The 22574-nt window shown below is 47.2% G+C and overlaps 1 protein-coding gene across 9 annotated transcripts in view; it reads right to left on the reverse strand.

The window, feature by feature from the left end:
* Positions 1–2319: 2319 nt before the first annotated feature.
* Anks1b (ankyrin repeat and sterile alpha motif domain containing 1B) overlaps positions 2320–22574 on the reverse strand; it is a 972026-nt gene continuing 951771 nt past the window's right edge. For 4 of the 9 annotated variants that reach the window (XM_069990836.1, XM_069990821.1, XM_069990844.1 and 1 more), the window contains 2 exons: positions 7790–7957; positions 2320–4375 (listed from right to left, as the gene is read on the reverse strand). In XM_069990836.1, coding sequence (XP_069846937.1) covers positions 4268–4375; positions 7790–7957 — 276 coding nt within the window. In that variant the 3' untranslated portion in view covers positions 2320–4267. Of the gene's footprint in view, positions 4395–7789; positions 7958–22574 lie in introns of all 9 variants that reach the window. The other 5 variants (XM_069990828.1, XM_069990812.1, XM_069990805.1 and 2 more) reach the window with 2 other exon arrangements.

The following is a 22574-nucleotide window of genomic DNA, read 5'->3' on the forward strand; positions in this document are numbered from 1 at the left end:
AGTTGTGAGAAACAAGAGAAGCCACATTTTGAGAGGTGGAATGGGGAACATCACACCAGCTACGCAGAATGGATGGCAGTAAGCACCTTGAGATGAAGACAAGAAATGGTGACGGGGAACTAGAACTCTCCAGGTTACCTACCACTAAGGTCTTACTGGTTAATTCAACAGCAGAGGAAAGTTCTAGCTCCTGGGTACTAATGGAAGCTGCTACAGGCAGGAAGGTGACTGGGTAGCAGCCTGAGCAAGCTCGCCGCTCTGCCTCTGCCTGCTTTTGAACTGGGAGGTGGCTACCGTTGCTGGAGGAGCAGTGGGACATGTTGGTGGGGCTGACCATGGGGAGCTGGGATGGAGCCCCGCGGTGGGGGTGGGTAATTTGACCCAGCCTTGCTGCAGGTAGGCTGTATTGGACTGTGTTGACTGGTCACCTAATACTTTTGTTATTTGTTTGTACCAGTCCTGAGGCTTGAGCTCAGAGCCTGGGTGTTGCACCTGAGCTTTTTTTTTTTGCTGTTAGTGCTCTACCACTTGAACCACAGCCCCACTTCTGGCTTTTTGGTAGTGGTAATAGGTATTTGAACTTCCCTGCTGGTACTGGCTTCAAATCCTCCTCCTCAAATCTCAGCCTCCTGAGTAGCTAGGATTATAGGTATGAGCCGCCAGCGCCTGGCTCCTAATTCTGAGAGAATGTATTTACAATCTCAAATTGCTTTTTCATAGGGGATGTTCTTACTGAATAGCCTATATAAAAAGAGGACTTAGAACTGTAACAGCTTCACAAAAGGATTTTTATTCCATATAGATTTGTGAAAGCCATTATATTCTAGTCCTCTGGAAGCGATATCACTTACCAAAAATTCATTTCTTCTCAGAACCAGGAGCTAAGTTACTTGGAGTCCAAGCGTGGCTTTTTTATTGATTTTTGAGAATGCAGCCACATGTCCTTTGTAAGTCTGTCTTCTATGCCATCTCAGGTTGTGCCGGCAATATTAGATTAGATGTACTGGCAATATTAGAGAGGATGTGCTGGCAATATTCCAAAGCACTCCAATTTGAGAAAATCTGGTGTGTCTTGAGAAAAATCACTTCTATGACTTATTAATGTACGGGGTAGGCACCAGTTTCATAGGATTCATTCACCCCGATTTATCATCAAACACAATTTAAGTCAGAAAAAAGAAATCAAATGGAGTAAGTGAACTCAATTACGTTTTAATTTTAAAGTTAATTCAAGTCCTGTTTGAATAATGTTAGCATTGCCGTTTGTCAAGGCGTCAAAATGTCCTGAGAGGAGCCCACATTCCTTTCCAATCTCTGGCTGGCTCTTTCTCCTGTTCCTCTATTCCTTCCTCTTCCCTGCTGCGTCCTCATCTGTGGGGTGCCCGTGTGCCCTCTGGCTTCCAGTGGGTTCCTGTTAGGCAGGTGAGAGGGTAACAGATTTCCTCTGAGGGTCCTGTAGCTGGTCATGCCCCCACTTAGGGGGCAGCTCGGACTGTGCCCCTCAGGCTGATACCAGCCCTGCCATAGCATCCCAGACCTATGCAAGACGTCTGCTTATTAAATTCATAAATTCTCCCCAATTAAAGCGTGCTATATGCTTCGTATGGGGACCTACGCAGCTGCAAATACACATCTGATGCACAGAGATAATGAGGGGATTGCTGATTCACTAGTAAGCAAGCGAAGGAAGGGCCCAAACCAGCCCAAGAGAAAGCATTTCAATTGAAAACCAGCACCTCCTTAGGAAAGCTGCCCTGGGGGTGAAGGGAGGGGGGTGGGGAGGCTGCTTTAACTCTCGGGGGTTCCAAGCGCAGGGCCTCTGCATGTTATATGCAGAGCACTCCAAGATTGCTTTGGCATGGGTTTCTGAGGGTAACAGAGTAAGACAGCTCCCAGGATGTGACATGCTAACTGTCACCGACCATAGAATAGAGGGACTCTGACCCCAGTCACTTTAGAACCAGCACCTGTGTTACAGGGAAATGGAAAAGACCAATGAATGTTGGCACAGATGATGTTCTAAGCATGTCACCTACGTGATACTGTAGGAATGATCTAGTTTGAGGGTGCTTTTCTCCCGTTCTGAGTTTTGTCAGTTCCTCCTTAGAAATCACTCTACTAATTAAACAAAGAGTGGAGGCTTTTGGCTGAAATTCAAGCTTTAGAGGCCAGTGTTTCTTCCTCAGGTTGCCTGAAGTTGGAAATGAGTGCATTTTCTCCACATTTAGACCTTCAGCTCTGCTGGGGGGGGGGGGGGGGGAAGGGGCCGGGCCGGGAAGGGGGCAGGGGAGGGCTCACAGAACCAAGCCATACTCCGGCAGCTGTACAACTTCTCTCTTTTATTTTGTGTGCTTTTTATAGGATATAAATAATGACAAAAATTACAAAATTTATAACTGGAAGCCCAAGCTTATTTACACATATGCTTCTGTTTCAGCAGAGCTACCATTTACTTTGCTCCTATACAATATCCTTTTGGTTCCATATTTTAGTGTTATTTTACTCTCCATTTACTCTACATACATATCAACAGTGAATAGGCAAAATATGTACAAGGAACCGTTCAGTTCAAGTAATTTAATATTGTATTAAAATTCCTCAACACTGAACTAAAACCATATATATTCGTCAGTTTGAAATAAAATTTAGTCAGTCTTCAAAACTCACCAACTGATGTGATCATCTCAGGTTTAAAATAATATTGGTTAATAAAAAAACATTAATAAGACAATTCCACAATTTATCAATATCGCTATATGAACTTCAAAATGAGTCACAATATATGGTTGGTTAGAACAATATACATTAAAATGTCATTTTTTCTATAATGATATTGGTACTGTTTATATAATTTGATTCTACACAAATATACATTATGGTATCATACAAATACTCCACAGAGACATTAAAAAATTAAAATACCTTAAAGAAATGTAAGTAAATTTTATTTAGTCAAATAGTAAGCAAACATTTATTGTTATTATTTTTGTTTCAAGAAAAGTTTTATTACTTTGGAATTAAATCTTTTTTTGTGTGTATTTATATTTTGTAGAAAAAAAAAACCTCTTTGTGATAGAATCTTATTAACACCTTCTCATACAAGGCTTCCAAATGGCAGGAATCTTGAGAGAGCAGGAGCCCTGGACCAAGATGATGATGATGATGATGATGATGACGATGATGATGCTTCTTAAATGTTCTTTTACAACACAAGATTATAAAAACGCTCTCCGCGGGCGCGGGACGGGCGCTGGGGGCCGCGCGGGGCCTCCCCCGTCACGGGGCCTCCGTCCTGCTGGCTGGTCGCGGGAGACCGGTCTGGAAGCGCCCCGCACGGCTAACCTGGTTTTCTCACCAATGCGTAGTGGAAACATTCGTTTAAGCGGAGGAAGTACACAGGCTCCCCCCCAGCTCCTCGGTGCTGGCGCGTTTTAAATTCGGGACCAAGGATGAGTGGAAGGGTTTTTCTTTCTTTCTTTCTTCTTTATCCCCACAGACCTGATCACACAGAAAACGCACCCATGGAGAGGGAGGCGAGGGCGTGCTGGCAGCCGTGGAGGTGGTTCGGTCCCGCTGCGCTCCACCCGGCTCAGCGGGACGATTTGACTGATGATGATGATGGTGGTGGTGGTGATGATGATGATGGTGGTGGTGGTGATGATGATGATGATGATGGTGGTGATGATGATGATGGTGGTGTTGTTGTTGATGATGATGGTGATGATAATGGTGGTGATGATGATGGTGATGATGATGATGGTGATGATGATGGTGGTGATGGTGGCGATGGCGGCGGCGGCGGCTCCCGCTGCACAGGCGCTGGCTGCGCGGCTCTGCGCGGCCGGGCCGGGTGGTGACCGGGCCGGGTGGTGAGCCCCCGGCGGCGCGCCGTCCGCCTTACTTTTTTTTTATTTTGAAAAGAACTTTGTGGTTGTTGAAATCTCTATGTATACCGCGTTTGACGGCGACTCCCCCGTCGGAAGCAGAGCGGGAGTGGGGGAGCCGCGGCCGCGCGGGGTGGGGCCCGCGCCGCCTCCGAGCGCGCGCGCACGCACGCACGCACGCACGCGCGCGGCCGGGCGGCTGCGGCTCCCAGGCGGCGGCGGCGGCGGCCGGGTGCGGGAGGGAAGGCCCCCCCCCCCCCCTCGCCGAGCGCCGGCCCCGGCGGGCGCGAGCAGAGCAGTCTTCCTCCCGGGCCGGGCCGCCGAGGAAAGCCTGCTCCGGGACGGCTGGCGAGCCAGGCGCCGCGAGGACGGGACGGCGGCTATCAGAAAATCGTGGTTTCATACTTGGTATTAATGCCCCGCTTGGCTTCTTGCCCCGGCTCCACAATCCACGGCAGATTGGCCAGAGTCTTTTGCTCAGAAGGGTCGATCTGCTTTAAAACAGAAAGGCTGATGCCCGTTATCCGGCGGCCGTGCGGCGCGGCCCGCGCCCGCCACCCACCCCGCGCGCCCCGCACGCGCGCCCCGTGCGCCCCCCCCCCCCACGGCCGGGAGAGCCCTGGATCGCCACCCCCGACCCGTGACCTCCCCCTGCGGCCCGGCCCCCCGCGGGTCCTCCGCATCCGCGCGCGCCCGCGCCCCCCGGGCCTGCCCGCGCCCCGGCGCACGCAGCGCTCACGCCGGCCCGCGGGCCTCGACGCCACCGCCTCCCCCAGAGGCCGCGCCCGTGACACTCGGGACCGAGCGCACCCCGCTCGCGGGCTCGCCTCCTGCCCTGGCCGGACACCCCCGTCTGCCCCTCCTCCACCACACCGGCCCGACAGGCGGACATTCGGCCTGCCGCGCTCCCCGGACGCCGGCCACGCTCCGGGCCGCGCCTGGCCCGGTGGGCGCGGAGCGGCTCTGGTGGAGTCAACACGGTGGAGGGAGTGAGGCTGGGTTTAAGGGAGAAGTGGGGGCCCCGCAGGTGTCGGCCTGGTGAGGGAGGGAGGGAGAGCGGGTGCGGATCTTACTAGAAGGCGTGGCTGCTGGCGCACTGTGCGGGGCGGGGGACACGGCCGGGGGGGGGGGGGGGAGAGGGGAGCAGGTAGGCAGGACCGGCCCGTCACTGCCCTGGAGGGGCTGAGCTCTGAGCTCCGAGGAGGGGCCTGATAAGGAAGCCTCCCCCCCCCCCCCCGCAGCCTCATCCTTAGGTGGTTCGGATGCCCAGTCTGCCCCGCCTGGCCACCCTGGCCCATTCTCACCCAGCCTGGCACTGCAGCCGCCCCCCGCCCCCCCCTCCCAGGCTGCGGGACCGGTGCCCACCGAGGCTGGCTGTTCCCATCGTCTCCACAAGGCGGTGTGGGCCTTCTGATGGTCTTAGCGACTAAACGGGGGGGGGGGGGGGGGGCGAGCCAGCATGCCAACTGAAGGGAAAGATCCCCAGGCAGGCGAGGCCAGCAGCAGCAGTCACTGGATTTTTTTTTCCCCCCAGTTTTCCAGTGCAAGTGTCTGGATAAATATTCTAGGAGCCTGCATGGTACTCAGCCCTTTGTGCTCTCGTGGGAGAAGTCCATGGGGACCGCAGTGAAGCCGGGGAGGGGGATCCTGCTACCAATACATTCACCCAGGCTAGCTAAGAGGGAATGCAATACTTCCAAAGACATTATAGACTGAGCAGTCCACTCATTCTCATTCTCAGAGACTCATGTGGTAACGCTATTCTCAAGCCCTCATTTGTTTAGCCCCATCTTTTTTTTTTTCACATGCACTGAAGGCCCGTTATGGCCCTGCTGTGACAACACAGATTCCTGCATACATGAAGCTTATTTTTATTTTATTATTATTTTTGTGTGTGTAGAAGAAGACAGGTAACAGCAACCTCAGTTAATAGATGCTACACTAAATTAAAAGCAGGCAATAAAGCTTCAGTGTGCCTGGGCTGGGTGGTCAGAAGCCTCTTCATAGATGACAAGACAGAGCAATCATAAAGAAATCAGGGAGAAAACATTCCAGGTGGAGCAAACAGGTGAAGCAAAGGCATCAGGTAGGAATGAGTTTTATAGTCAAAAGAATGGGCAGGCCTGAGCATCAAGGACTGTAATGAGAAACTAGGCTTGGGTATTTGGGGCCTGGGTACCATGGTGTGGTTTCTGCAGTGTGGAGGAGAGGATGTGTGGCGTTGTGAGAGGAGGTAGTTCTGGGCAGATGGGAGGAGTGTTCTAGGTGGCAGCGAAGGGGCTTTGTTTCTGGGTTGGCTACAGATGTGGGTAGAGGGTGGACGGAGGTCGAGAATCAAGGTGATTTATACATTTTTAGCCTGATGAGCCATTTTTAGCATGGTGCACAGACATTTTTATCTGCTGATCTGGGGAGATGGAGAGGGAGGCAGTTCTGGCTGAAAGTCTATGCTTGATACACCAAGTTTTAGATGTGTACTAAACCTTACGGTAGAAATGGTTAAGAATGAATGAATCTTAATTAAGCCAGGTTCTGGTAGTTCATGCCTTTAATCCTAGCTACTCAGGAGGCAGAGGTTCAAAGTCAGCCTAGGCAGGAAGGTCTGCCTACCAAACTGACCACCAAAAAGTCGGAAGTGGTGCTATGGCTCAAGTGGTAGTGTGTCAGCATGAGCCACAAAGCTCAGGGCCTGAAGTTCATGCCCCAGGGGGAAAAAAAAATGACTCTGGTGTGTGCCTCTGGAGTTCTGAAGGAAGGGCGGGGCAGGGGAGAGAGAAGGGGGGGGAAGGAGGGGGAGGAGGAGGGAGAGAGGAAGAGAGAGAGATCTGGAAGCCATGGGGTAGAGAGGGCAGAGGTGGGAGGGCCAGGTGAAGGTCTTCAGAGGGATGAGGTCACTGATGAGCAGTCAGAAGTGAGGGCCGGGGTGGGGGAAAAGCTCTCACCTAGGGTAGAGAAGAAAGCTATAAGGATGGAGAGGCCAGGGGTGGAAGGACCGCTCCTGTGGGTGCCAGAGTTGCCAAAAGTGAGACATGCGTGTCCCCCCCCCCCCAAGAGAAAGTCTGTACATCAGAAGCCACACGGTCACCAAGGAGGTGCGGCTCTGCAAATGTGAGGAATACCTATTTCCATGACAGGGGACGGGGGGGGGGCCTCCCCTGGGGAGGAGGAGACAGATGGAAGGATTGGGGAGAGAGGGCAATGCACTCCGGGGGGGGGGGGACCCTGGTACCAGTGCCAGGGTTTCTAGAACGCAGGATGGCAGCTGGAGCAGAAAGCAGATGGGAGGTGGGTTGGGAACCTTCCAGCTTTGGGGTGTCTCTACTAGCAGAGGAGGCCGCTTTGGAAGTCATGCAGCCTGTTGGGACAGGATGTCTGCAGAGCCTGTGGGAGGGAGGAAGGAAAGGAAGTTCCTAAAGGAAGGCAGATGATGGTGAGGAGGAAGGGCCGTACCTCTGAGAGTCGCCGCGCTGAGGGGAGGCTCAGCTGCAGGAGGGAAGGCCCCGGACCGGGGACATCAGCCTCGCAAGGCTGACTCTGGGGCCTCACGCAACAAGCAGCTTCTACCAACTGCGGGGACAGGGACGCTCTTCCCCGAGCCTCTGTGAATCTCTCTGGAGCCCAGGGGCTTGGGAGAGGCTTTGCCCTGTGGTGGCTGGCACGGAGGCCTGGAAGTGCCCTGTCTGTACCCCTGCCTCCCACTGTTGCTGCCACAGGTGAGAGAGAAGATGGGATTCCCCCCCCTTCTAAGACCCCCTCCCCCCCTTCTAAGACTAAGAAAGAGGCTAGGAGGGTACGGAGTAGGGCAAAGCTGGATTCTAAATGGCAGCCACAACCCGCGGGGCATGGCTCACGGACCCTCTCCTCCCTCCTAGCTCAGGACCGCAGGACACCTCTCTTCTACTTACCACGGACTTGCGAATGCTGACGCGGGGCTTGGGGATGGGCTTGGAGGGCTTGTTTTCAAAGCTTTCCGGGAGTGTGGAGGAATGTCCCCCCTTTCTTGCTTGCAGCGCGAGCTGGTAAGCCACCTCAAATGCCTGGCCCAGTGTGAGGATGATTTCGTAAGCTAGATTCTGCAGGAGAAAGGAGAAAGCATTTACCCTGGGGGGCACATGGCAGGTCTGAAGGAGCTGCCAGGCTGAAGGACACGGTTTGGGGGCAACCTCGCTCTACCGCACCGAGGCCGAGGCCGCAGTGACTCACTCACACCTGTGGAGCCTGGACACAAGGCTTTAGCTATCCATCTCCGTGCAGGGTCTGCAGGCGGCCCCTCAGCGCCGCTGGCCCCTCCTGGGCATGGACAGTGGGCGGGGAGGGGGAGCGCAAGTGCACCTCCACCAGGCTGTGAGGCCCTGCCCGCTCGCTCCAGGGCAGGCGTTCCTGAGAAATTTGGGTCTTTTTACCTCAAACATCTGTGATTCAGTGAACGTCTACGAAACACAATCAAAATCTAATTTCGGCGGAGGGGAGAGGCATTAGTCATGCTGGTGTGGAGTCTCACAGTGGCAGCAGCAGCGAGCGTGCAAACAGTGCGTGAACGGAGCCAATTACCCGTCTATTTCTTAAGGCTGCATCTCTCCCTGTGGGTCTAGTCTATATTTCATCATCAAACCAGCCAGAGACAGGAGAGTCTGTCGGGCCAGAATGCCACACCGGGAGCAAGGTTCTTCTCTTTGTTTTTGACTTTCCATCAGACCATCAGTCCATCTCTAACCTTCCTTCTCTCTCAACAGCTTATCTTGGGCTTTCGTCTTTTCTTCTCTGTGTAGCTCTACCCTGACTTCTCCCACTGAGAGAACATGACACGGGGCCCCAGAGATGCAGGGTCTTCAGAACCCTGAGGTCCCAGTACAGCGAAGGCGGTGTGTGCCTGGGGATTGAACCTATGGTCTCAGGCCTGCTAGGCAAACACTGTCCCAATCAAACCACAGCTCAGCCTGAGAACGTTCTCGAGGTCACTGCACTAGCTGAGCACAGGCACCATCGATGCTAAATTTTATCCTATAAATGACCCTAGAATGTCTCGGCATGGTTTCTCCAAATCACAGACAGCATTCTGCCTTTGCGGAGATGCAACTGGGCCTTCCTGTCCCCGCCCACCTCCACCCTTACTCACCACACTGTAAGCTTTCTGGAGAGAAGTCTGGAGACTGTCGTAGGGCCTGCTGAACATGGATACAGAGACGCTGGATAATTTTCTGAGACCATGGGGAAGAATCCTGGGGGTTCTAGACCCATCAGACTTTAGGTCAATGTCATGGTCACAGAACTAAGTAGGAAAACACCTCTGAGCTGCAGAGTTGGTCTGACAGAGGATGAACCTGGCACCCCCGAGCCGTTTGCTAGGTAACAGTGGGCCTACATGACACATGTGATGCCAAGAGTGCATCTTGCACAGCAGCTGGGCCCTTCCCTGCAGCGAACGCAGCCCGTCTTTGCCTCCAGGAATGAGTCAGACTAGTAAATTAGTAACAAACCAACAAATGATAGTGGAGGAGGACTGGGAGACAGCTCTGACCATCACTTCCCACTGCCTACACTGTCAGCGTTGCCTCTCAGTGCCGCATGGGATGCTGGGAAAGGTGGACGAGGCTCCCGATTTCCTGACTCACAGAGGCTGCAGCCCTTAGTCTGGCTCACTGCTATTGGGCAAGAGGGTCTGTCCATCCGTGGGGGACGTTGTGGCAGATACTCATGGCAGCTTTGAGACCTAGTGACCGTATTATATGCGACCTTTACAAGGCAGAGCCAGAGAGCTTAAAGTGTGAATTCCTTTGTCATTAGCCTAAAACAAGTTCCTGTAAGTGAGAGCAGTTCATGCCCGGCTGTCATCGACTGGAAGCTGGAGCTGCTCATTTGAGCAAGTGAGATTTTTCACATGACTATTATGGGAAGCTGAGAAGTTCTGCAGGGTAATGGGCTAGAGGTTTTGCTCTTTTGTTTTAACTTTGTTTCTGCTATTAAGAAACTACTCCAAGAAGACACAGAGACAGGACTGCAGCCAATTTTCTGCCAATCCACCCCTCCTGGTTTGGCTTGAGTTCTCCTTGACCTCTTGCTTTGGTTTTGTTTTATAATGCTTTATGGTGTTTTTTTATGACGAGGTATAATAAAGAGTTGGATCTTGTTACATTTTTCTATTTTTTCTGCGGTCTTAATTTTTTTTTTGTCAGTCATGGGGCTTGAACTCTGGGCCTGGGCGCTGTCCCTCAGCTCTTCAGCTCAAGGCTAGTGCTCTACCACTTGAGCCACAGTGCTACTTCCAGCTTTTTCTGTTTGTGTGGTGCTGAGGAATCGAACCTAGGGCCTCATGCATGTGAGGTAAGTGCTCTACCACTGAGCCACCTTCCCAGCCCCAGTCTTAATGTTTGAAGTATGGATACTGGACACCAGGGTGGCCCATGGGCACTGAGGCTGGCACAGAGCCCTCTGCACCAGCCCTCGGTGCAGGTGCAGGTGATCTTTCTTGGGTTTAAACCTGGGGCCTTTCGAATGCTAGAGGCAGGCACATACTCCAACGGGGCAGGAAGCCCCATTTGCCCCATCATTCTTGTGGACTCTTCGGTTAATATCCTACTATGTGCAATAGGAAGATGGCTGTTATCCAGAAGGCCCATATTGCTGGGATAAGAATAAAAATTCTATTGCAATAGTATTTAATTAATTGTACATTAAAGACACATTAATCTTTGTTTTAGAAGCTAGAGATTATAAAGTATAGAAAAAAATGTTGCTGAATTTTGATGCCAGCATGAGATTTTTGTCTACTTCTGGTTCTCATCTATCTGTAAAAATTCTGTTCAAGCCGGGTTTGGCTCACGCCTGTAATCCTAGCTACTCAGGAAGATGAGATTTGAGGACCGTGGTTTGAAGCCAGCCAGGGCAGGAAAGCCTGTGAGACTGTTATCGCCAATAAACCTCTCAGAAAAAGCTGGAAGTGGCACTGTGGCTCAAGTGGTAGAGGCTAGCCTTGAACACAAAGGGGCCCAGGAAAAGTGCCCAAGGCCCTGAGTTCAGGCTCTAGGACTGGCAAAAAAAAAAAAAAAAAAGGAGGAAAAAGATTCTGTTCATTGTTTACTATGGGATTAGTATTACATTTTGAATTTGTATTACTTGATAAGCTACTACCTTATAAATGAAAAAAAAAATACTGTACCTCAATTAACTTAATGGACCAATACAATGATAAAAGATGTTTTCTTTAAAAAAGAAGAATGCATCAATTATATTAATATGTTAGTTATAACATAACGACAATTCAATTGTCATGCAAATTGGGAGTGGCCCTGACTCTGCTGGGGCTTTCTTGGAGCACTGGTTCATGCAGTGAACCCCTTGTAGAGGACCCCCTCCCCGCCAGGCATGTAGCCCTGGAGGAGCGATCTCAGCTGAGGCTCCAGATGCTGTGTGGAGCAGAGAACCACAGTGACAGCCCAAATCCTGACCGACAGGAATGTCACCATAATAAAGTGGCTATGCTGTCCTACGCCGCTGCCCACTGGGGTGTAGTCTGTCACTAACTGCATCCTCCCTTGTCGGGCAGCACGAGTGGCTGCTCTGAGTAGCACTGGAGCCCAAACTGGAGCCACCCACCTCCCAGCTGCTGGGACGCTGAGCTCACAGGAGCCCAGCGAGCACCGAGCTGCAGTGTCCTTTTAAGCCAGCAAGGCCACACTCTCATCCTGGTTACTCTGTTGGGTATGAATCTGAACTCTTCGTTTGGCACATATTACCTCTTAAATGTTGCACCCCTGCCGCCGGTCTCTGATGGGCTCCTTCCTCCTGGAGCTTATTAATAGAAACATATTCCTTGCCTTGACTTTTCCCATATGAGTTTCTTGAGATGCACTGTGGCTTTGAGTAAGTTTTTTTCCACCTTACTCTGACCACCAGTGAAAAAAGGAAACAGGAATGCACATGGATTGGTGGGGCCTGGGGAATAATTACTGTACGCTGCCTACTTGGAGCTTTGCTTTTCTCATCACAAAATGGGAGATGATGCTACTCACAGTACCCACCTTTCTGGATCATGGTGAGTCTCACGAAGGGCATTGTTTCATGTAATGACCACACTGGCTAGCCTTTATCATTTACTGTGCCATGCACCATGGTGAGCGCCCTATGTCGGCCGTAGTATGTAGTTCACAGAACATCTCTGTGCCCATAGGCCTATTAGTATTTTCCTTTTACATGTGAGATATAATTAAGCTTAGAAAGGTTAATTTGCTTCAGATTCCAGCACTTGCCTGGGCTGGTATTTGAATCCATGCTATATGTTTTGTTCTTGACCACTTGAAAGCATACTTGAAGCAAAGTTAAAGTTGTTGGATGTTTGCTCCATTTTCAGATGAAACCGGTTAGGGTCTCATGAGAGGACCAGTTAGTTAGGGGACATCCTTCAGACATAGGATGTCTGTCCTTTGTGACTTGACTGTGAACGGTCAACATTCCCGGCTCCAGCAACAACTTGGATAAAGGCAGGGAGTATCCTGATTCAATGGGATCAATGCACGTCACCATCTCCTCTCCTCTACAGGGATTTCAATGTACGTGTTAAGAATTGCTCTGATAGAGGACTTGAAGAATCTATCTTAAGCACAGATCTGAGAGTGACCAGGGAATGCAGGGTCATTCTCTTAAGCAAAGTGGGACTATGTGAGCCGCTGGTATTTAGTGCAGGCTCCTCAAGGCAGCCAGGGTTGTGGTTTCACATCATCGGGGTATTCACTGAGCTCTTCTGAAGTGACAGGGACTGTATCCTTGGCACCTAGCTGATGCCTAGTCTATAGGGTCCAGGAAGTGCTCATGGGATGAATGTGGGAAGCAAAAGGGCCCACCAAGTCTATCTTCAGCTCTCAAAGACTCATGCAGAGACAAACAGATGCCTCTCATTGGCCTGCCTCCTAGTGAATGAAGCGGCAACCTGGCATTATCAATCAACTTGATATTAGAAAAACTGCCTCATAGATTATGGGCAATCTGTCTCCTAGGATGAGATCTGATACCCAGGTAATGAATTTCTTAGTTTCTTAGTCTGAAAATCTATGCTCAAGAGTTCAATGGCATATGTACAAGAAGACTCATTATAGTATGTAAAATTTTCAGGAACAGGGGACTGATTAAGTATAGTATATTATGTATACAGTTAGCATACTGGTTCCATGCAGTGGAATATTAACTAGGTAGTCATTTAAAATGAAAATTGAGTCATTTATAAAAAGATTAACAAGCTGCATAAAAGCCAGGCACATGCCTGTAATCTAAGCACTTGGTAGGTAGAAGGAATAGGATTTTAAGATCCTGTTTCAAGGAAAAAAAAGAGAACAAAAAAAACTATTAAAAATATATGCACAGAAAACAGAGGTCTTTCCTGAATGTTAATAATAGTTATAAGTGTTGAGATTGTGGATGGCCCTTCGCTTTTTTCCCCTCTTTTTTTGTGGTGCTGGAGATGGAGCCCAGGACCTTAGCATATGCTTGCGTATGCTCTAAGTGCTCTGCTACTAAGCTACTCCCCAACAGTGGATGACTTTTCTTTAAATGTTTTTTGTGCTCATCTTTGCTCAAATAAAAATGAGTTTCCTGCAATCCTAATACACAATTTTCTATTTTATTTTTGTTTTGATAGCAAGTATAAATAAGTGAAAGCTTTTGAATTCAAAATGGTCTTATTCATTCTTTATGGTTCACATGTGTGAACCCCTGTGTCTCTTTCTTTGGCTGGGAACGGTATTCCACCAAGATCTAGGATCTGTGTGCAGGTGTTAGCATGGCCCACCTCCATGTGCCAACAGGCTGGCCATCCATTTGGCCATGAATCTTGTTTAAATTCTTTCGTTTTTCACATTGGATGACAATTCTTACATCTGCTTTGAATTTTAAAATGCCTAGCTCTTCCTTCAACTGCAACCCCCAAGCCTCTTCTCCAAGCACATTAAAAAGAGTTAATGTTTTATATCCTAGCTTCTATCAAGCCCAACTGAAAGATGCTGGTATGTGGGCATGAGCCAACCCATTCTCCTAGCTGTGGATTTGAACCACAGAGTTGAGACTTCTACACTGAAGATGAAAGAGCATCTCAGCTGCTCACGCCTGATTCTGCTTGGTGTGCACACCCAGCTCAGGTCTTGGTTTTCTGCGGACCATATAGCCTTCACAATACCATACAGGGGAGGAATTAGCATCCCCCTTTCAAGCCACAGTGCCACTTTCCACATGTAAGAGACTCAGCATCAGTGCCATTGACTAAGTTGGCCAAGTTCACACAATGACTTGGTATCAAAGCCAAGATTCAAACCAGGGCTAATTTCAGACCGGGGGGTCCTGCCGTTGGTACAGATCTTCCTTTTACTGTAATTCAGATTTGTGTGGATCTACAATTTTAGACTTATCATACCTATCTCTAAAGGCTGCCTGAAATCCTGTATAGACTTATAATTATGCATTCACTTAGACATTTATCCAGAGCTTACTTTTGTTTACCCCAGGACTGACAAAATGGCTGAGCCAGTACATGAGACACAGACACAGGCACAGACTGCTCGTCCTCTGGTGGGTGTACACAGAGGAAGCAAGCTGAGTGGGGGGACACCGCAGGCAGAGGGGGCTCTCTGGGTCCAGACTGTGAAGCTGCTCTTTGCCAGTGGTCCATTCAGCTCTGACTGACAGTACTTTCCATTAGCAGTGGGAAAACAATGGCTGCAGTTCCTTGACTAGAATGGAAATGAAGGTGTTGGCTCCACAGCATCCAAAGTGGCAACCAGGACCTGGCTGTTCTATACCTCCAGAGCACTTCCTGAGTTCTGGAGAGGCAATCCCACACCAGGAAGAGCTACACACCTGACACATGCAAGGCAAAGGCCACATCTGTACCTGGAAGCCCAGGGTGGAGGTGCCTTGGGGATCTGCTGCACCTGTGCATATCAGTGACAGAGACTATGGGCAGAGTGCTGAATCAGCTGCCTGGGCTAAATCCATCAGAGGCCGCCTCTCTATGGCCCCCATGGCTGCCAGTGAGGAGAGGCAGTACAGGCAGTCTGGTCCAGGTGACTTTTTGGTCTCCTTCTACAGTGGGAGCTCTAGAATCTTCTAATGACAGAAGCTATTGCCAGGCTTTTGCCTGGTCAACTGCAGATATAGTTGGGACATTGAAGACATGAGCTGTGGGCTGGGAAGGTGGCTTAGTGGTAGAGTGCTTGCCTATCATGCATGAAGCCCTGGGTTCGACTATTCAGTACCACACAAACAGAAAAAGCCAGAAGTGACACTACAGCTCAAGGTAGAGTACTAGCCTTGAGCAAAAAAGCTCAGGGACAGTGCCTAGGCCCTGAGTTCAAGCCCCACGACTGCCCCCCCAAAAGACATGAGCTGTTTAGAGGGGCATGCAGAGTTGATGCTATGCTACACAGCCCAGACAATAGGACTCAACAATCTACTAGCCAGTGCTTCAAGAGGCATGACCAAGGGACTGGATGTCATCTAAGAAAACATCAAAACACTATCCTCAAACTATTGCAAATGGCTGGGCATTCTATTATGAACTGACTTTTGTTACTGGTAATAAATACACCCTTTTCTAAGATCCCACCTTTGCTGGGCGAAGCTACTGCTTAGCCTTTAAGAGTCAGTCACCTTAGGCAGCTGAACCTCCAGGTGTCTCTGAATTCCCCTTCATGTCACCCCAGGGTAAACAGATGCCTCTTCTTGGTAGCCCACACATTTTTGGCATGTTTCCACCTAACTCTATCATATAACTCCCCCCCTACCTCCCCCCCCAGGTGACTGACTGCCTCGAAGGCTCAAGTCTCCAAGGGCTGTGCACGTCTAGGGCTTGATGTGTGACAGGTGGCCAGTGAGCATTCATTATATCACGTGACAAAACCTGCCTGGCCCTTAAGATAGGAGACCTGCACTTCAGAGACAAGGGTGAATGTGGATGGCCAGAGCCAATCCCTTCCTTCTATCTTCTCTCCTCACGGGTACATGCTGAACGAATACCAGCAACGTGGGAAGGCTCGAAGACAGAGGAAGGTATCTTTAGTTTGGGTCCAGGGTGGGATCTCCCAAGAGATGTTCTATTTCTCTTTGCTTTAGACTCTGTTCCTACTTCTTTTTTCTTTTTCTTTTTCTTTTTTTTTTTCAGAGCTACAACTTTCTGAACCTTCATCCTGAGGCTAAAATAATTGAGAATATTCTGGCTATCTTCACAGAATTCATCTCTTTAGTTCTCCTTAGAGCTAATTCTCTCATGTACCAGCCAGAAAGTAATCTGGATAACGTACAGAAAGAGAGATACTTCCAATTCTGGGTCTAAATATTTAAAGATAAATATGAGGAATGTTGTTAAGCCTGTCTAGATGAGGACTGACAACCGGCTAAAATGCAAATTCCTTTTCTTTCTCTCTCTCTCTCTCTCTCTTTTTTGTGCCAGCACCAGGGTTTAAACTTAGGACCTTGTGCTCTTGCTCAGCCTTTTCACTCATATCTGGCTCTTTATCATTTGAGCCACACCTCCAGTCTGGTATTTTGCTGGTTAAGAGTCTTAAGGACTTATCTACCCTGGTTGTCTTTGAACTGTGAACTGATCTCAGCCTCCCAAGTAGCTAAGATTATAGGAATGATTGACTGGCACCTGGCTAGATTCCTTCTTTAGGGCTAATTTCAGCTAATAAAAGTTATGAAATTTCTCCTACTGTCAATAATGATAGGGTGCATGTAAACAATACTGAAAATACAATGAATAAAAGACAAAAATTAAATTCATCTATAGAATTTCACTGTTGAGATAAAGCTACTGCTAACATTTTTCTTTTTTCTTTCCTTTTTCTTTTGGTTGGTTATGGGGCTTGAATTCAGGGCCTGGACTCTATCCCTGAGCTTTTTTGTTCAAGGCCAGTGCTCTACCACTTTGAGCCACAGCTCCACTTCTGGTTTTCTGGTGGTTAATTGTAGGTAGGTAAGCATCTCATGGACTTTCCTGCCTGGGCTGGCTTCAAACCATGATTCTTGGATCTCAGTCTCCTGAGTAGCTAGAATTACAGGCATGAGCCACCAGTACCCAGCTACTGCAAACGTTTTATTGAATTTTTTATTTGTGTACACACATATACTTTTATATACTATATGCATATTTATATATGTGAATTTACATACAAAATTAGAATTATACTTAATGTGCAGTTTCATAAGCTGTTTTTGTTCACAGAAGGTTATATCACAGTTTTTGCCTGCCATTACATATTCTTCACAAACCATACTTTTTTTTTTTCAGGGTAGGTTTACTTGTTTTATTTTTAGATTTTTAGAGTAGGTGGGGTATAGCTCAGGTTGGAGAGCACAAGGGCTTTGAGTTCAAACCCCCAGTGCCATCAGTGTGTGTGTGTGTGTGTGTGTGTGTGTGTGTGTGTGTGTGTGTGTGTGTGTGTGTGTGTGTGTGTGTGTGTGTGTGTGTGTGTGTGTGTGTGTGTGTGTGTGTGTGTGTGTGTGTGTGTGTGTGTGTGTGTGTGTGTGTGTGTGTGTGTGTGTGTGTGTGTGTGTAGAGACAGGCTCTTGCTGTGTAGTCCAGGCTAGCCTGGAACTCTCCACCCTCTCAAGTGCTGGGACTATGGGTATGTGCACCACCATACTCAACTTCAGGAACCTTTCTTTGTACTACTGGGCATTTTGAAGCCAGGATTTCCCACATACTAGATATACATTCTAGTACTGAGCTGTGTCCTAGCCCTGGGATGGCTTTATATAAACCATACTTTTCAGGATGGTACAGCATTCTGCTGCCTGCTAAGCTTCAACATCATGCCTCATCCCAAGTTTGGGTTGGATCTACTTGTTATGTCATGACTTTTTCTTAGAATGGTCCAGACTTTCCATGGAGGTTACTTGTCTTTATGGATCCTCTATCCAAGGTGGATGGCCAGTAGGCCCCCCACACCCACCTGAGGGTCACATGTAATCAAGCTGATTGGCAAGGACCTGACAAAAAGACAGAAAGGAGAGATTTGGAGTATTTCAACCTCTCCTTCCTCTTCAGTGAAAGTTCCTGGTGTGAGTAAGCTGCCGTAAACTCTTTACTAATTTAGGAAGCCTGGAGAAAGGGAGCACTCAGCAAATTTAAGCCCTTAGCTTAAACCTTGTGGAAAATATTTCTCCAATGGACATGCCTATTTCCTTGATTGATTTCCAAGACCTCTCTTGGGATACCCCAAAGTGTGCTGCATTTACAGCATACAACTTATATATATATATCCTCTTGTGTCCCTTCCATCATCTCTAGTTTATTTATAATACCTAGGAACTTTTATGTAACTTGTCATATTACATTTTTAAAGGGAATAATGACTAGGAAAAAAAGAGTTTGTATCGGTTCAGTATAAATGCAATTTTTTTTCTAAGTCTTTTAAATCCATGGTCGGTTGAATTCAGGGATACAGAGCCTGTGGATATGGAGGCTGACTGTAAACTGAAGTGACTTTTTCTTTGCTCATTGCAGATGTCTACCTAATGCCCCGAGCTCATCATTCTGAAGTGAATTAATGAATTGTCATGCCTCCAAATTTACCACATGCTCACACCAACTGAACATCCGGTTTCCAGCCGGAGCATCCCTCCTCTGGGAGATCTTGTCCTGCTGTGTGCTGCCATAACTCCAGGATGGCAAGGCTATGACTTTATTATAATTATTTGTTTACGATCCTGCTTTTACAACAGTACTATGAACTCTTGGGAGCGCAGACCTTTGTCTGACTCATGGTAGACACAATAAATAAAGGAATACTGTATTTATATGGATTTTCACTCTTTCCTTCAGCAGCAAATACGTTGTAAGTAAAAGCCTAGGGCATAAATCTTCACCCAGGGTCTGATGATGAAAATAAACATCATTCTGTCTCCTCTTCCTATTCCCTCCCCATCTTCATGGGCTAAAGCACTATGTTTTAGAAAATGGGTATGTGCTACCATATTCAATCCTTATAGTATCAAAAGGTGGCTACTATTATTATCTCTATTTTATGGATGAGGAAACTGAGGCGAGGTATCCTTGCCCAAACAATGCAGCTAGGAAGAGCCAATCTGGCATTCAAAATCATCCTGATTCTAAAGACCTCATCTGTAATGTGTCACTTGATTTTAAAATATTTTGGAGGGTGGTGTCATGAATATACTCATCTCTCTGTGTTAGTGGATCATTATCTGTAGCAAACAAATATATCTGTGTGGAACATGTACAGATGTCTTTTTTTCTTTTTATCCAGTAAACAATATAGGATAAGAAGTATTTATATAACATTGACATTTTAAGTAATCTAGAAGTGATGTAAAACATACAGGTGTGTGAAGGTTTTAAGCAAACATTCCATCATTTTATATGAAAGATTAGAGCATCTGTGTTTTTTGGTATGCACAGGGTACTGGAACAAGTCCTCCTCAGATACTGATGGGTGATTATCCATATATAAGTGTGTAAAGCAATCTAACTATAAAGAAATCAGAGTACTTAATTTTTTAACTTTACAAAAAACAGATTGTTAACTCACTGATAATATTCAACAATAACAATAAAAAGAATGAGAAAAGATATCTCTACCCATTCACTTTGGACTTAATGGCTTCACTAATTCTTAGTGGAGAAAAGAATGAAATCTAGCAATGCTAATTTATTCCCCCGCCCCTCCCGCAGTCTTGGGGTTTGAACTCTGGGTCTGGGCTGTCCCTGAGCTTCTTTTGCTCAAGGCTAGCACTCTACCACTTGAGCCACAGCATCACTTCCGGCTTTTTCTGCTTATGTGGTACCGAGGAATCAAACCCAGGGCTTCATCCACTCTACACCGAAGCCACATTCTCAGCCCTCTATTCTTTTATTAGATAGTGTTGAAGGAGTAGTATACATGCTGTAGAAGGACCACAGGCCTGAAGTGCTGTCTTCCTTTTTTTCCTTAATTCAGTTAAGAGTCATCTGCTGCATGTAATCCCTCCTGATTTGCTAAATTTCATCTGGCTGGACAAGTTAGGGAATGGGGTCTACTCTACATGCAAAGTGAAGTAGCACCTCTACTTATTGGTGGGAAACTAACCATATTTTTTCCTTTTATTATTATTATTATTATTATTATTTTGAGTAGTGTGAATTAAACTCAGGGCTTCCCACTTGCTAGGCAAGTGTGGTACCACTTGAGCCACATTCACTGTTCTTCAGTTAGTTTTTAGGGTAGGATCTCACAATTTCCCTAGGCTTGACTCCAAGGCGATCCTCCTACCTGTTGCCTTCTGTCTACTTTTGTCAAACAGATTGAGATCATTTTTATTTATTAAAAAAAAAAAACGAGGAAGGGAATGAAAAAGATAACCTTCTTCTACAGACAATATTTAGTTGTCAGAAGAAAACCAACACCACTACTACCTTCATAGCCAACATTTCTTTTATATTTTAAATTTCTCACAACCGCTGCCATGTAAGCCATGAATACTTTTTGTTCCCCCCCTCCCCCCAACCTGAATACTTCACTAAGAGCTTAAGAAAGGGTTTAGGAATTTACAGTTCATTAACCTGATGAGAACACTAAGAAACCAATTCACAGCAGACCCAAAGTAAGGCTGGTGTAGGTGCCCCTCACCTGAGGAAGGAGTGGAAGAGAATTCATTTTAAACATTCACATTTCCTAATGCTTCCATCCCTACTGCTGCCTTTTCTCCAAGATGCTGCTCTTTCCTATGCTTTGGCTTGCTCAGCATCAGTGGCTGGTGGAGTACTACTGCATGCTAGCCCAGTGGGCTGGCCATGTTTTCCTGCATGCTGTCATTTTTGTCTTTCCAGTTTGGATCCTTTCATGGCCCACACTCCGTTAAGAAAGCATAGGGACACGTGCGCCCACCCCGCAGCACCACGGCGGTAACATTTTTGGCTGAGCCAGCCTCCGCCTGGCCGTGCAATGCACACTGAGGAGGACAGAACTGGGGAGTTGTAAGTAAGAGAAAAATGAGCATGGTTAAAAATACCAGAGGCTGCGAGCACTTTCTTTATGAAGTTCGAATTAGCAAGGAGCTACTGTAGCAGCAGAGGCATGGCTTTCAATGCTACTTAAAAGAGAAAACAGAAAGAGGAAATCTTTCAAATGCAAACCATTTCAATGACCTCTCCAGATTCTAAAGCACATCTGGTGCTCCCACAGAGAACCCACCGAAATCCTTCTCATAAGCCTATGTAAAAATCATATTAAGGGAAGTAAGCCAGACACAAAGAAATATAGGTCCCATGGTTTCCCTCATTTGCAATAATTAGTATAACCTAGGATAATCTTAGCAGATGAACAGAAAAGCTAAAAAAATATGACCAGATAAGATGATGCTAAGCGAAATGAACCCCAAGATATGGACAAAAGAGGTTTTTCTTTGTTATTGTTGTTTTTAATGAACTATGTGATTTCTTTTTTGTTTCTATTGTATGTTCTTACCCCTCTGGTATATCTCCTGTTGTCACTGTATTTGATTTTTGGCACCTTACATCTTGTATATACATTTATCTAATTTGGGGAGGGAAGGGGAATAACAAAATGCTGAAACAAGGACACAGGATGACCCATTGCAACAATGATACTCATAAGACACTAGGTTGGAAATGAACTCTACAACATTGGGGGAGGGGGAAGGAAGGAATAGTAGGAGAAAAACAAAGGAGGGGGTAACAACGATTGGCAAGAAAGGTACTCATTACTCATGTAACTGTAACCCCTCTGCACAGCATCTTTACAATAAAATGCAATTAAAAATACTTATCACTGAGAAACTTTACTACTGAAGAATCTAGAACAACTGAGTGAACACAGTATGGAAGACAAGTTTTCAGGCTGCCTTGGTTGTATGTGTGGCCCACCCTCAGCGTCTTAGGAAGATGATGACAGTCTGGGTGCCCCTCACTCTCCCAGTCCTATTTGGACAGAATCTCCTGACTTCCATTTAAGGAATGAGTGCAGGAATGGAAGCTGAATCTACTCTTACCGTTGGTAACTTCTGGTCTGGTAATAACATATTTTTCTTTACCATCATCCCCGCTGCTTCCTCTTCTCCCAAGACACCACTGGAGCTTGGAAACCTTCTGTCCTACAGGCTTACCTAGTGAGTGATGTGAATTAAAATTAGCTATGACCATAGTGCGGCCATAGACTCTAGAATTGCAAGGTAGCCTTGATTCACCTGTAGGAACAGACTGGATTCTGTTCTTGCCATTCCCAATTCTGTTTCACTTTAGAATTATTTTCATCTCCCTATCATCTAAAACTGAAATTATCATAAGTTGAACTTATTGTAGATTCTAAAGTAATGGAAACGGGTATAGGAATTATCCAGGTGTAATATTTTGCCAATTGTGTTCTGCAGAAGGCCAACCTTGCAAAAAGTGCTCTGAAAAAAGCTCCTGGGGCCAGGTAAATGTGGGGACAGCACTTTCCAATGCCTTCCTTGCATCTGTGCATGTTCAAGGCATCAGTGTGCACTGTACATAAAACGATGTTAAAACTCATTCTAGCTTTGTGATTCTTCCTAGATCACAGAATTTCCACAGGAAAATGCTAAGTTTCAAATCTAACTGTCCATAACCTGAAAGCTTGCTGGACACTGAATGTTCTTGGTGGGAACAGATGAAAACACACCACATGATGGCAGTACTTAAAAACACAGGTCACTGAGCGCCAGAGGGCT

The sequence above is a fragment of the Dipodomys merriami genome, unplaced genomic scaffold (assembly GCF_024711535.1).
Source record: "Dipodomys merriami isolate MVZ:Mamm:240054 unplaced genomic scaffold, mDipMer1.0.p SCAF_10, whole genome shotgun sequence".
Taxonomy (NCBI): Eukaryota; Metazoa; Chordata; class Mammalia; order Rodentia; family Heteromyidae; genus Dipodomys; species Dipodomys merriami.